Consider the following 15,449-nt stretch of genomic DNA (forward strand, 5'->3'; position numbering starts at 1 on the left):
GACACTGTGTGAAAAAATACCCAGAATAAGGGGCACAAAAAAAACTATTCATGAAGGAAATTTAATATGTTGTGAAGCTCCTTCCTTCAGTATAAATGACTCTTTCTGTAGCCTCAGTGCAGTGAGTCTTCATTTCAGATGTAAATAAATTTCAACAATAGAAGTGACAGGGCACCAAATTTGTGTGGAACGTAGGGAATTTGGGACTAAATGAGGGATGCTGGAGAGGTTTGCTGTGTGGGAGGAGGGAGATGCATGCCTTTCATTGTAGGATCAGCACTTGCTGCGTCTCTGTGTGTTCCTGCAGTGACTTCAACGGGACAGCAGCCAGCCTCTTTGAAAAAGTGCTATCAATAGGCATTGCAAAGCCAAAGGGCATTTCAAAAGATTTAGTTTGCATAAATAAATAAATATAATTTGGCTTTTGTAGCAACTACTCAAACAGCTGTGACTGAGCAGAAGCTCTTGCTGCTTCCCAGTCCGAACTAATAGGAGACAGAAGTTCAGAGTCAGGTGATCAAGCATTATCAAACTGATTGGTAGCTCTGGTATAAACAGGAAGGATTGCATCTCAAACAATTCCCAAATAGCAGCCCTCTGAAGAGCTAAACTCCTTTCTGAATCATGGATATCTTGGGTAGGAGGAAAAAAGTGCTGCTCTAAGTCTTTTGTCAAAAAAAAAAAAAAACCAAGAGAAAACAGCTGACTTCCCAGCAAGAGAGTGTGGAAGCGTTAGCAGAAGAAATGCTCACAGCACATACACTGGCTATCTATGGAGGCAGTCTAGTGTCAGGGATCATAATGGGGGTGAATTTAATTCACAGTGTGAGAATACACAGACATACCTTCTGTGCTTAAATATAGTCTATCTTAGGTTTTTCTATAGCACCCTGTAGTGGGGCAGCTGCCCCACTCCTGGAGAACAGGGGTTAAAAGCAGCCAAGCTAGGCTGATTGGGGAAGCAGCCACAGCTGTGGCCAGCTCAATCAGGGCCCAGCTGGCCTTATAAGAGGGCTGGGGGCCAGGAGCTGGAGGAGTCTCACTCTAGCCCTGGAATAGGAAGGGCTAGCTGCCTGAGAGCAAGGTACCTGAGGTAGAGCAATGTTGGGGAAGGGCAACAGGAGCTTGGGAGCTCCTGCCTGGTAAACCCCGAGGCTGAGGCCTTGTTGAAGGCCTACAAAGGTACTGGGGCTACAGAGATGCAAGCCTGGGGATAGGCAGAGGCAGCAGGGCCAATCCCCTTGCCAACGATGAGTGGCCATTACAGACTGCAGTTTGCCCCAGTGAGAGGGGGCTAGATGATGACTGGCAGTAGCCACTGAGGCAAGGTGGCTTTAGAGGGTTGGGGGTTCCCCTGGGAGGGGAGACCCAGAGTGTGGGGGTACTGCTGGGCAGAACCCTGAGGTAAAGGGCACCGGGGTTCGGGGGGGACACGGAGCCAGCGGCAGGTGAGACACTGGCCTGCAGAGGGCGCTCCGTATGCTGGAGAGCTAATTCCCAAGACGACCAGCAGGAGGCGCCACGGCGGTGAGTCTTCACCTTGCTACACACCCATTGGGGGAAGAATGGAAAAACTTGACTTACTGCTATGATTTTGTGCTGTTCTTCATTGCACCTCTGAGGCAGAATAGGGATTATTGAAGGAGGAATGAAGATGCCATCCAAGGTATGAATGATTCCATTTGATGCCACAATGTCCCTCTTGTTTAAGGGAATCCCAGAATCATCCAACAGAATTCTCCCCTGTTCCAAAAAATACCCCAAAACAAAATCAATACCCTAAGTCATTCCCACTCAAACAATGTAAGGAGACATGCTGGTAAATTACAATAGGCAGTCTCTTCAATATCAGCCACACAATATCCATCTTTCCTAGTGGAAGTCATGCATGGGACAGGAGGGGAGAATGCATAATAGCTTTAAATAAATCTAGTTTATTAAGCAGAAGACATAGCAGAGTTGGCCTGAGTCATAAAGTCCTGTTCCAGTGTGACGGTGCACCCCATAAGGCTTCATGGAAATATGCTTATGAATGTATATATATGACATAACTGGAATATGTTTTATGCTACATATGCCATGTAACATCTCTCTGTAAAGGTTATGATCTACTGAATCTATTCATCCTATTTGTATGCATGTGTCATGTTGTATTAGAAGTTATGAATATTGGCTGTGTACTTGCTTGATTTTTAAGCAGCCTTAGTAAAGCATTTGGCCAGCTTCTTGAGAAAGGAATGTGCAAATTAAGTGCCCAATCAAGAAACACTTAAAGGACAATGAATCTTGGAAAGCTCCAATCCACATAAGAAGTCTACCTGAGGACGTTCAGGGTAGCATGTAAAGAATGGCTGCTTCCTGTAAACTGGGTCATCCATGGACATGTGACTTGCCCATGTGACTCAAACTCCATCTTGGAGCTGGACTTTGCATAGGAGAGAGGAGGGGGTCTCCACCCACAAGGAGAGTCTACTTAAACCCCTGGGAGACCTCTCCATTTTGTCTTCAGCTGGCTTAAGAGAGCCTCTCCACCCCCAAGGATACCTGAAAGAAACTGGAATAAAGGACAGTAACTACAGTGGGTGTGAGTGATTGCTGGACCCAGACTAGAAGGAGACTAGTCTGTAAAAGGAAGCTTACTGGAACACCACTGAGGGTGGGATTTTGTCTGTATTCAGTTTTCTTACTGTATTAGACTCAGACTTGCGTGTTTTTTTATTTTACTTGGTAATTCACTTTGTTCTGTCCGTTAGTACTTGGAAGCACTTAAATCCTACTTTCTGTATTTAATAAAATAACTTTTTACTTATTAATTAACCCAGAGTATATATCAATACCTGGGGGGGGGGGCAAACAGCTGTGCATATCTCTCTATCAGTGTTATAGAGGGCAAACAATTTATGAGTTTACCCTGTATAAGCTTTATACAAGGTAAAACGGATTTATTTGGGGTTTGGACCCCATTGGGAGTTGAGCATCTGAGTGTTTAAAGACAGGAACACTTCTTAAGTTGCTTTCAGTTAAGTCTGCAGCTTTGGGGCACGTGGTTCAGACCCTGGGTCTGTGTGTCTAGCTCAACAAGACAGGGTGCTGGAGTCCCAAGCTGGTGGGGAAGGTAGGGGCAGAAGTAGTCTTGGCACATCAGTTGGCAGCCCCAAAGAGCTTTCTGTGATCCAACCTGTCACATCCAGAACCAAACTTTCCCAAAGTTTTGAGTGTTTATATTTCGGGTTTGGTTTCAGCCCATATCTAGCATGTGGCGCTTACATCTTCAGTGATATTGATGGTAAGTATCTGGTTTGCCATGGTTATAATCTGTGGCATCGTTGTCAGCTTCTCTACAGTCACCTGAAATATATATACACAAAAAGGAGACAATGCTATGAAAAACAAACTGGAGGAGGAGAGAGAGAGTTGTATGTATTTCAGAATCACTACACATTCTCTCCCTAAACCAGCTTTGAAGAGTTGACTAATATTTAAACTTTCCTCTGCAAAATACACACATGACTAAGACCTATGACTAAATCATAGCATTTTTAGTAAAAGTCATCAACAGGTCACAGGCAATAAACAAAAATTCACGGCCCGTGACCTGTCCATGACTTATACTATAAATACTCCTGACTAAACCTTGGGGGGGGGGGGAGGTGTGGGGGGGGGGTGGGGGGGGGGGGGGGGGGGGGGACCTTGGGGGGGCTGCGCTTCGGGGGGGGGGGGGGAAATGGCCCGGAGCCAGACTCAACCTTTCTGGACTAGTGTACCCCTTTCAGGAGTCTGATTTGTCTTGAGTACCTCCAGGTTTCACCTCACTTAAAAACGACTTGCTTACAAAAATTAGACAAAAAAAATACAAAAAAATGTCACAGCACACTTACTGAAAAATTGCTGACCTTCTCATTTTACCCTATAATTATAAATCAATTAGAATATAAATATTGTACTTACATTTCAGTGTGTAGTATACAGAGCAGTATAAACCAGTCATTGTCTGTATGACATTTTAGTTTGTACTGACTTTGCTAGTGCTTTTTATCTAGCCTGTTGTAAAACTAGGCAAATATCTAGATGAGCTGATGTACCCTCGGAAGACCTCTGCGTACCTCCAGGGGTACACGTACCCCTGGTTGAGAACCACTGGTCTAGTATATGTTTGCAAAACATAACAATAATAGGCTTCCCTGAACAGAGAGACCAGGCTGCTGTAGCACAAATCATGTTGGAAAATGGTTGTCGTTTGCACAGCTCTGTTCTTAACCTGGACAGGTTTATAAAAAGTAAAGAATAAAAGGAGGTAGCTAAGAACCTCATGTTAACAGCTCACCTATGATATAAATCAACACTTTTTATGTCTGCAGGATCAGACAACTAAAAGTAAACTCACATCAAGGAATTAGGTACTGATCAAGAGCCAGTGAAGTCAATGGAAATTTTCCCATTGACTTATATATGCTTTGGACCAGGCCTTATCTGAGCTGATGAAATATGGGTGTTAGTTGTGCTAGACAAAAAATAAATAAATAAAGAAAAAACACAAATAAAAGGGGGTATGTTCTCACCAGGTGAAATTCACCCCTGTGCAGAGCACTAGCACGAGGTCTGTGCACCATGTAAGCTCTATATTGTAACTAAATACAGCCTTTCCACTAAATTTGGTCCTTTTTGCTAACCTGAAAGATAACACTATAACTAATACACATTTATTTAAGCAATTATACTGTTATTTAGAATCTTAATTTTTACATTTTTTTTATGATGTCAGATCAGGGGCGGGCAAACTTTTTGGCCTGAGGTCTGCATCGGGTTTCGGAAATTTGTATGGAGGGCCGGTTAGGGGACGCTGTGCCTCCCCAAACAGCTAGGCATGGCCTGGCCTCCGTGCCCCCCTCCCCCCTGCTTCTCGCCCCCGATGCTCCCCGGCACCTCTGCCCCATCCACCCCCCACCCTGCTCCCTGTCCCCTGACCATCCTGGAACCCCTGCCCCTGACTGTCCCCCGCCACCCCATCCAACCCCTCCTCTCATTCCTGACTGCCCCACCAGGACCCACTCCTTCTCCCTGTCCCCTGACTGCCCCTGGAACCCCTGTCCCGATTGCCCCCTGCCGCCCTATCGAGCCCACCCTCTCCTTCCTGACTGCCCTCCGAGGCCCCTGCCCCCATTCAACCCCCCTGTTCCCCGCCCTCTGACCGCCCCGACTCCTATCCACTCCCCCACCCCCGTGACCACCACCCTGAACTCCCCTGCCCCCTTTCTGCACTGCCCAGAGCACTGGTGACTGGCGGCCGCCCAGCTGGAGACAGTCAGGCACCGCGCAGCACAGAGCACCGGGTCAGGCCCCGGCTCTACAGCTGTGCTGCCCCAGGAGCTCGTAGCCCTGACGCCCAGAGCATTGCGCTGGCGGCGGGGTGAGCTGAGGCTGCGCAGGAGGGGGAACAACAGGGGAGGGTCAGGGGGGCTAGCCTCCCGGGCCAGGAGCTCAGGGGCCGGGCAGGAGGGTCCCGCAGGCCAAATGTGGCCTGCAGGCCATAGTTTGCCCACCTCTGTCCTAGATGGTTAACTTTTTGCTTGTGATTTGTTTCATGCTGCATTTGGACGGAAATTGGAATTCATTTAAAAATGCATAAAACCAGCATTTTAAAATTGTTTATTATTAGTTAAACAAAACTCTCTTAAATGTGCTGGATACATAAGAAAAATAAGTTTGACAATGTTTTGCTCTTAAAACTAAGTTAGCTAGTGAACTGAACTGATTGTTTCTGGACATCGTGTCCTGCATGTTTTTAGAATCAGTAGATCTCATTTTCTCACACCTTGTTTTACTCATAGACTGGAAGAGGAAAAGAAGCTTTTTTGACTCCCAATCTGTTTCCTCAACTGACATTTAGAAAAATGTAAACACCAGCATTTGCTCCATTGTAAAGACTGAAAATGAAAAAAATGCTTAATACCTGACACTGTCACATACTTAAAGCCTGAGCCAACGTCAAAAATTAAAGATGGTTACCCACTGATTCTAAATATAATTTTAAAAACAGCTCCCTTTAACTCATTACAATTTGAGGAGGGCTTATTAATGTAGCATTTTTTTATTTATTATAATTATTTTAATAGATTATAGTAAATTTAGGCCTTAATATAGGTAGCAATAATTTCAAATTTAATTTTAGAACAGGCTGATTTTTTTCAAAAAGAATATATTTAATTTTTTTTATTTATATAAAATCAGATATTTTGAGCCTGGATGGTTCAAGCACTGGTTGCCAATATCTATGATTCAGAATGGTCAAAAAGTTACCACAGACTGGCAGCCATTCAGTGGCCTATGTGCAGTGAGTTTGGTGGATCTCAGTCCAGTTTCTAGTGGGCAGGTGTCCATAGCACAAAATCCATTAACAAATCTGGTATTAACTGGTTCCTTTGTTGGCAATCTCAGAAAATATGCCTAATCTAGAAACTGAACACAAGTACTCCTGTTCTTTTTAAGTGGGCCTGGAGGCTGACCTCCCGCCAGGTCGAGATTGAGGCATGTTGGAGTGGACACGCCACTATCTGTGCTCTACCAGTTATGTGGGTAGAGGGCTCCAGAACTGGCAATCTGACACCTTTCACAAGTCCCAAATTATATGTAAAAACATCTAGAACAGAAGGGAAAAAGCCTGGATCTTTTTGGAAATATTAGACTACACAAGGGAATGCATTACACGACAGTCATCCCTAGTATGAATCCACTAATTTCAATGCATTTAACACCAGGGGTGAATTTGACCCAAAAGGGACAAACATATTGCTCTTAACATTGCCTTGTTTATAAATCTTAATGGCAAACTTTGGAAACGCCTAATTAACCTTTTGAAAATGAAGGAAAAAACTAACCATTTGTGTCTCATAGCTTTTTTGTGGAGTAATATTTTCATTTTAATGATAAAGTGTTAAAGAAAACAACCCCCTCTCTCTCCCCCCCCCATTCCCCTGCCGCCGCCTGCCCGCCCAAGAAACTAAGGGCTTTATCATTAGGGCCCTGATCCAGCCAAGCACTTAGACACAATTAACTTTAAGCATGTGAGTAGACCCCTTGAAGTCAGTGGGATGACTCACATGCTTAAATGCTTTGCTGCCTCAGGGCCTCTGTCACATCTCTCTCTTCCTCTGTGGGAAGCCTAAGCACTGAAGAGGTAGCTAGAGGGACACTGAAGAACTGAACACAAGTCAGTGTTTAATTATATGCTGGCCAAAGGACTCCAATACACTAGAAACAAGATGCCTTACCCCTGCTCCAGTGTAGATATGATGTTTCACAAGCTCCTGAAGCTTATTTATCCCCTGGGGAGGGAAATGGAGATAATAATGACAATAAGTAGATGCTCTCTCTTGGCATTCGGCACAAAGAAGAGGGAACTGAAATAAAGCATTCTGGTAACCAGTGAATTTGAATTGTATGTGGATTTTTACAGTATCTTTACTTGAAAGGTAATTTTTTTTAAAATCTGCATTTAACAATATAACCAAACTTGTGATATGTTTGCCATTGCTGGTCACAAAAACAGAGCTTCCTTCTGGAGTATTACAGGAACTGGGACATACTTTGCTCAAATATGGAAAGAGCAACTTCCAGCTGAGATAAGATCATCACACGCATTTGAGTCTTTGCATAAAATTCTGAGTTTGCCAAAACCATTTTGGTCTAACTAACTGAGCATACCCCCTTTGACACAAGCCTGTCTCATGAAACCTAATGTCACAAAATGAATTCATCCAAAACACTGATGAAATCTCACCTCTGTAAAAAGATAAATAAGCCTCCCATCTCTTAACTTATCCACTCCATTGTTGCTTGGCACAAACACAGTGAAGGGTCCTGGTCCATCCAGTATCGAAGGCAGGCCACAGTTCTGCAAATATTAAACAGCAGTGGAATGAAACTTCTTAGTCTAAAACAAAGATGAGTTAGTGAAAGAAGGGCTGTAAGAAAGGGAGAAGATTCAGAGAGGCCCTGTAGTCCACTAGGGACTTTGCTACTGCTAATAAACATATACTGAAAATGCTCAGATTCTGCTGTGATGAGCAGCAGCATAAAGTCCTAATATAGACAGACAGGAATCTGTCCTAGCAAAACAGCTGAGCCAAAGAAGCTAGTGGCAGAAAACAGTCATAACAACAGTTTAAACAGAGCTCCTGTAAGCAACTGGCCTTTCTCTAATGCTTTCTCATTGCAGCTTTTCACAAACAAGAATACATATACACAGACTAACCGCTCTATCTGAATACAACTAGAGGGAGAAAAACAGAATAAAAGCTCTATTCCAAGATGTGTTTAATGCATTTTGCAAATGAACAGTAACTGATGGAATGGACCCCTAAAAACAGGAATGCTCCAAAACATTTCAGAGTGTAACACTACAGGGGGGGTTGGACGGCTCAGGGGACTAACAACAGGATATGGAACATTTCCCTTGTAGGCCACCAGGTGAAACCTGGCTCATGGACAGGGGCCTCAGGGGATTATCATCTTCAAACTATTTGTGTTTAAGTGTCTGTATAAAATGAAACAGTGGTTTCAATCCAGTTCCTAGTGGGCAGGTGTCCACAACACAATCAAGGCTTTCATTAGCAGTCACAGCAGAGAGGCCATGGACTGAATGAACCATGGAGAATCTACTCTCTTCTCTCTCCTAGATGTGGCCCCCTTTGGTTCAGGTGTGAAGTGCGTTGGTGGGGAAGCTTGAACTGTAGCTGACGGTGCTGTACCTGTTCTATGGATAAAGAGAAGACTTTTGTCCCCAGGATGTCAATCCAGCACTTTTCACCTGCACTAAGTTTTCTTATAAAGTAAGCAAAATAAAAGTGGTGACATTGCAAAAATGTCAACTACAGAAAGTCAAGCTACTGAAGCAATTTTTTTTAAATGCAGTTTTTCAGTGCAAACAGCTATCCTGTTTCCTGAGAGAATGCTACAGCTGTAACACAGCAAACATTCACAGTCCCCCATACTGTACTTTCCTGAGGGGCAGACTGAAACACCCTCACCTCTAGGATAGTTTCAAATCGACTGAAGATCTCCATTGAAGCAAGGATCTCCCCAATGGTTTTCTGCAAGCAGAGATAAAAGGAAAGGGGAAAGAATGGATGGGATTCAAGTGAGGTCAGGGCAAGAACTAGAGCATCCTTTGTTTCAAAACTTGCAAGTTGTGCGCTAGGGAAGTCATAGAATACTGGAGTTCCCATTGTATTTTAAAAAAAAATCTGCCATAACTGGTTGACCCAACAGCAACCTAGACTGATGTAGTTTAGATCTGAGATTCTCTCCTGCACACAACAGACCCAATCTTCAGAGGCACCATGCACATTTGTAGCTCCCACTGCTTTCAATGCATGAGACTGCCTTTTGCAGACTGACCTTAGTGGGAGCTAACATGTGCTCATCAGCTCTGCAAAGATAGAACCATATGCTTTTCCCAGCTTATCCAAAATCAGCTCTGTTCTTGTATGTAGGCAGTGAATGGCAGTGCACAAGAATCCTGCTCGCCTGTATTTTGAAAACAAGATCCCTCTATACTACCTGCATATGAGAACAGAGCAGATAGACCCAGAGCAGGGGGGGAAATTACATGCATGCACACACCTGAAAACAAAGAAAAACTAGTGCCCTTTGTTTTGGTATGGTTGTCTGTGCAGACATTTTTGTTGTGTCGATAACAGTTATAGTGCTTTTTTAAAACACTAAAAGGACAATGTGCAAGGAAAACAATAACCAAGATTTGGTTCTGTGTTTGTACAGCACTTAGCACCATAGGGTCCTGGGGCATGACCGTGGCTCCTATGCTCTACGGTAATACAACTAATAAATAATAATTGATGGCATTCCAGAAAGTCAAAGTCTACACTGAAAGAGTGTCCCTTTCATGGGATTACTGCCCTGTGAAAGTTCCTGGAATTAGCACACTAGTCAGCAGAAAGTGCTGCACAACCAACAACCAGGGCTGATACAAACATGTTTCTAGAGATAACACTGCAGAAAATAACTTGTCATCATTATTCTTCATGGCACAGTGTCACAATGGGAAGGAAGTGTCCAAAGGTGCATGGAAAAAGATCATCTGCTGAGAAAGCTCTCTGTGTCCTGCAGTTTCAGACAAAGCAGTGTCTTTCCACACTCTGCAGCATACAGAATGTCACCACTTTCGAACACTGCTGCTTGGGTGCAGGCTGGCCAGATCTACCAGCTGCAGTAAGGCAGTGCTTATCAGCAGGGCCGGCTCCAGGCACCAGCCCACCAAGCTTGTGCTTGGGGCGGCACCTGGAGGGGGGCAGCGCAGCGCTCCAGCCGCCGGGGAGAGCGGGGCCACGGCCGGGCTTGCTGCCCTCCCCCCGGCGCTCTGGCCGCCCTCCCCCTCGGGGGGAGAGCGGAGCCGCTGCCGGAGGCTTTTTTGCCTGGGGCGGCAAAAAAGCCAGAGCCGGCCCTGCTTATCAGAGTAGGACCATGACACTAGCTACCAGTATTATCATGGTCCTCCTGTGCCTTCTGCTCCTGACTAGGCAATAACTGACACTGCGCTCTCTCAAAGCTTCTTGTTTTCCACTCATGAGATGTGGGGATGAAAAAAAACCTCTCCTTTCAAAGCATCGTTCTTGCTTCATCTCAGCTTTAATGGATACCCCCAATCCTTGGTCTCTCCGGGTTCCATCAAGCATGCTGCAGCAGGGGCTACTGTGGTTGATGCCACAGTTTTATCTGAGGAGCTGGTAGGTGTACGTGCGGAGGGAAGGGTGCTGGGCCAGCCCTGCTATCAGGTTAATTGCATGCTAAGCAGCAGTGACAGCTGTTAGCACAAAGCTACCATGCATTTATCCGTGTGTCTCTAGGAACATGCTTATTCCATGAGGCAGTTGAGCACCTGTGTATGTAAGACTCAGTTCAGCTCTCACCGATTTCAGTGGGAGATGGATCAGGTTACAAGGCTCTCTCTTTTAGTACTGTACCCTTTAAACCCTGCTACAGTACACAAGAAAATGAAAAGAAGTAACTTAAGTGGCAATGCAGGGATATTCTTAAAAGTCAATGAAGGAGACAATGGACCCTGTATAAAGCCACAGGGCTCTACACAACTGATGTGACGCAATGAGAGGAGCAGAAAGCAAGATATTTGTACACATAACTGCTTTCTAGTCTAGCCACTTTGTAAAATAGGATACACACATTTCCATGGGCATGATTCTACACTGCCCTGCACCCTACGTGAATCATTTACATCTGTGCAAACTGAGTATAGGTTGCTACCCAAACACTACCAAAGCAGAGTGGCAGCATTTTACATCTACTTGGCAAGGGTGTAAATGGGTACACAAAGTGCAGGGCAGTGAAGAATTCAGTCCTTGTCTATGAACACAATATAAACACACACAGGCATACGTGCAGTGGCAGCAGCAAAAATACTACTTCCAGCTAGGGGAGAAAACGTCTGTGGCATTACGAAGAATTGAATCCAAAACTCTAGAATCTCAGTCCAAAACCTTAACCAAAAGACAGCCCTTTCCTTACAAGACTGGCTTCAAAATGCAAAAATCTAAATTTGTATTATTTCCTTTTTTGGGGGCATGCTTTCAATGCAAACACCGCCATTTATATAATTCAGTCTCATGGGAAAGTGCAATGTAATGGGGACAGAATTGCCCCTCATGAAAAAACTCTTGGTTTTAATATTTGTTGAAAAACTTTCACTCATTTTGCATAACTCAGCTTCTATCTCATCCATTATTAGGACTTATACTGCTGAGGTTAAAATTCTCTAGTTATACAAAAGCCAGCACAACCCTCACTCCTGAGTCTGCAACCAGCTCTTGGAGTGATTGTTGTTACCTCTTAACGGTGCTCTGAAACCGAGTGAACTGGATTAGTCAGAGACAGAAAACAAAACATATAACATTATACATGAAACAAATGCCCCATTGATTTAAGACGATTACCCTTTGGACTATATTTCTATAAACTGTGTATCATATCCTTCAAAGGACAGAAGAAAAAGGAATGTTCAATGTACCTGTGGATTTCCAAGGTTGCGAAAGCTGGTTGTTTTCCTTAGAGTGTTAACAATATGTATAATTCCATTGGATGCTGGTATGTTCGACTGAATGATGGTATACAGTTCCCCTGGCAGGTCTTGATACCTAAAGCTCTTGGTATAGGACTGGGATAATAATACAGGATTATTTCATTATGAAAAATATATCAAAGGGATCTCTGAGTATATATCTGTAAAACTTCATTTGATTCAATTCCTGCTTCTGTAACAATATGGCCATGAGCTTACCTGGGGTTACTAGGGAAAAGATAAATAAAGATCATACTAGGGACCGCTCCAAGCTGTGATACTTGGACACAATCTTTGAGTTGTGGGGTGTTTGGATCTGGAGGTCTGGTTAAGCCCCATTACCAAGATGGGATCAAGCCATGAAGTTCAGAATTAGACTTGCCCCAGTTTAGAACTAGAGTTCTGGTCAGGACCCAGCTCTACATCATACAAGGATGAGTTCAGCAGAAACATGCTGTAGCCTGGATTGACCACACATCAGGAGGGACTGTGTCTGCTTGCATGTTCCTGGGCATGGGAGCAGCAGGATCTAGGGGCATCTTTGGAACATAAGACCTGGCTATCACCTTCATTTGCCCCAGATGCCAGAGAAAGGTCACTGCAATATGGCCAAAGCAATCAGTCTCATCTTACTACAAAATATTACTACTGTTGTATATTCTTTCTACAAACAATGACAACAGCTACTGCACTGAGCATAAAGTGCAACTTAACACTCCAGGGTCATTCAGAAATGTCATGTCCAACACCAAACAGGCACAGCCACATTCTCCTGTGTTTTTCATTGTACTATACATTTCTTGAATAGCTCCTGTCTGCTCTGAACTCCAGTTCACACCACTAAGAGCTTTGGACACAACTAAGGAAGAGGAAGGGAAGACTTTCCAAATCAAAGACTCCTGAGTAAACAAAATAATTATCCTTGAAAAGCACAGGTCAGATTCCAGAGCCGCCAACACCGCTTTGCCCTTCTGAGTACCCTGCATATATCAAAGCCCAGACCCAAGGTCAAGGCTGGGAAATTGGGGGAGGAAACATACTAATGTCCCTTGGCCAGCTGTGCAAGTCCACATGGCAAAGGTGCAGGATGAAGAGAAGACAATGGATAGTGGGAAACAAACCAAACATGGCCCCACCCTGCCCTCCCTCCCCGCAAAAATCCCAGATACTAGAGAAGAATCATTAAAATCTATTTTGTACAATGAAAAGGGGTGACTGGAAGGGAAAATGTTCAGAATTTGTCAGCTACTAGCCCACAGGACAAGCATTTTGAAGGCAGACTTACTACTTTCACCAGCAGGGACATATGTATTGTGTACACTGTTGATAACAGGGGAAAGCGTCTCTTATCAGATACGCAGATTATTTAAAAAAAACATTGACTATTTTAAAAATTAGGGGCCAGATTCTGGCCCTTCCACCTGCCTCTTTATACCACCCTAGCAGTGCACAGGGGCAATAAAAGAGAGCTGCCCCTGAGGGAATGCACACCTGGTGTATGTTCTGCTTGCAGACTCCTGCAAAGGGGCATGCTGGGAGCCAGGCCTAGCATGGTGAGAGACCAGAGAAATTCTGGGCTGCACAAAAGCCCATAGGCAGCAGGTCAGGCTACTGTGAGTACTGTCAGCCTCTGGGGTTGCTCTAAATGATGCTGAAAGACACCTTTCCCGCCGTGCCTAGCTAGGCCTTCTGTACTGTGCCTCTCAGGAAGCACACCACAGAGTCTGGTGCGAGGGGTGTTGTTAGGATCTGCTATAATCTAGAACCAGGCAGGCTATAATTTCCCTATAACTGTACACAAAACTGGTGAGACCTCATCTCCTAGACAACACACTGTTCTAGGCATCTCAATTCAAGGACAATATAGGTAGAGAAGCTTCAGAGAAAAGCAGCAAAAATGATCACAAAGCTGTTGGGGTAGATTTACAAGGAAAGATTAAGAGAATGTAATATGAAGATGTTAAAAACAAATAAGGGGAAGTACCTTTTCCAGGTATAAGTTTCTGAAGGGGAAGAGCTAAGGAGGCCAGAAAATTGTTTGGGTCTATCTAGGAGTAATGGGATGAAGCAAAGGATAATTTATGCTGAATAGAGGGGAAGTAGGGGAAGGTCCATTGCTTGGGTTATTTAAAACTGGATGCATAGCATATAGAACAAACTGCAGGTAGGGAACAATCAATATTGTATTGACAAGGAGATGTAATAGAAGACATAATAGGTCATCTACTCTGTGATTTGATTATTATATTATGGAACAAACTAAGTCCTAAACTGGTCGAAACTTGGCAGAATAAGGAAGAAAGGATTCTAGCATGAAAGTGTGTCAGGGATATAGCTTTAGGCCTTTGTCCCAGTACCATGTGAAAACAGCAACCTGGTACCTAGTACGATGTTGTGATACCTTTATCTGATCATTAAACGTCAGTTGATGCCCAGACAACGTCCACAGTGTTTTGGTCTTGACCATATCTTCCACCAAATGCTGACCAGGAATTATATGCATTTTGCATAAACGCTGGGCAATTGTGACCTTTATGGAAATAAATCAGAACACAGGGAGAACTGATATGCCTTCCAAAAAAATAAAATAAAAGCTTTTACATAGTTTCAGCTGTTTTTCCAGTCTAATACATATAGAAAAATACTTTATATATAAGTTCCAGATCAGAAAGCTAAGACATTTCCTAATTTATATGCAAATCAGAGCTCATCTACACAGAGTGTTATTCCAGAATAGCTATACCTGACTGAACTCCATGGGCAGATGCTTTTATTCTAGATCAGTGCCTTATCCTGCATTAGCTTAATCTACTTGCATCCACACCTGGAGTTAATTGGGAATAGTTAATCCACTTTAAAATTCACACCCTAATTTGCCCAAATTAACTTTCATATGAAGACAAGCCCTTAGAAGCCTTTTATAGCAGCAGTGGAGTATTTTCACAGGTTTATATATTTTAAGGTCAGAAGGTACCATTAGGATGATCTAGTCTGACTTTCTGCATACCATAGGCTATAGACCAGGGGTCTCAAACATGCGGCCCACAAGGTTATTTTCTGCAGCCCGCAAGCTCCTCGCGGCCCCCTTCCCGCCCTCCCCTAGTGTTTACCTAGAGCGACTCAGGCCTGACGAGCACCGGGGGCAGGGCAGGCTCCCTGCCTGCTTGCCCTGCCCCCGCGCCACTCCGGGAAGCGGCTGGAACCTGGGGGAGGAGGGGCACAGAGGTGTGTGTGTTGCTGTTGCTTCAGGCACCGCCCCCAGCAGCTCCCATTGGCCGCGGTTCCCCGTTCCCGGCCAATGGGAGCTGCTGGGCGCGGTGCCTGAAGCAACAGCAACACACACACCCCTGTGCCCCTCCTC

At 44.4% G+C, this 15,449-nt stretch overlaps 1 protein-coding gene across 1 annotated transcript in view; it reads right to left on the reverse strand.

The window, feature by feature from the left end:
- Nucleotides 1–15,449, reverse strand: part of STAB1 (stabilin 1) — a 105,807-nt gene that overhangs the window by 66,408 nt on the left and 23,950 nt on the right. The window contains exons 13-19 of the mRNA XM_026656712.2: nt 14,490–14,618; nt 12,038–12,184; nt 9,027–9,089; nt 7,778–7,891; nt 7,269–7,322; nt 3,268–3,348; nt 1,585–1,743 (exon numbers count right to left, since the gene is read on the reverse strand). Coding sequence (XP_026512497.1) covers nt 1,585–1,743; nt 3,268–3,348; nt 7,269–7,322; nt 7,778–7,891; nt 9,027–9,089; nt 12,038–12,184; nt 14,490–14,618 — 747 coding nt within the window. The remainder of the gene's footprint in view (nt 1–1,584; nt 1,744–3,267; nt 3,349–7,268; nt 7,323–7,777; nt 7,892–9,026; nt 9,090–12,037; nt 12,185–14,489; nt 14,619–15,449) is intronic.

Source organism: Terrapene carolina, unplaced genomic scaffold (assembly GCF_002925995.2).
Source record: "Terrapene carolina triunguis isolate 2854851 unplaced genomic scaffold, T_m_triunguis-2.0 Scaffold232, whole genome shotgun sequence".
Classification (NCBI taxonomy): Eukaryota; Metazoa; Chordata; order Testudines; family Emydidae; genus Terrapene; species Terrapene triunguis.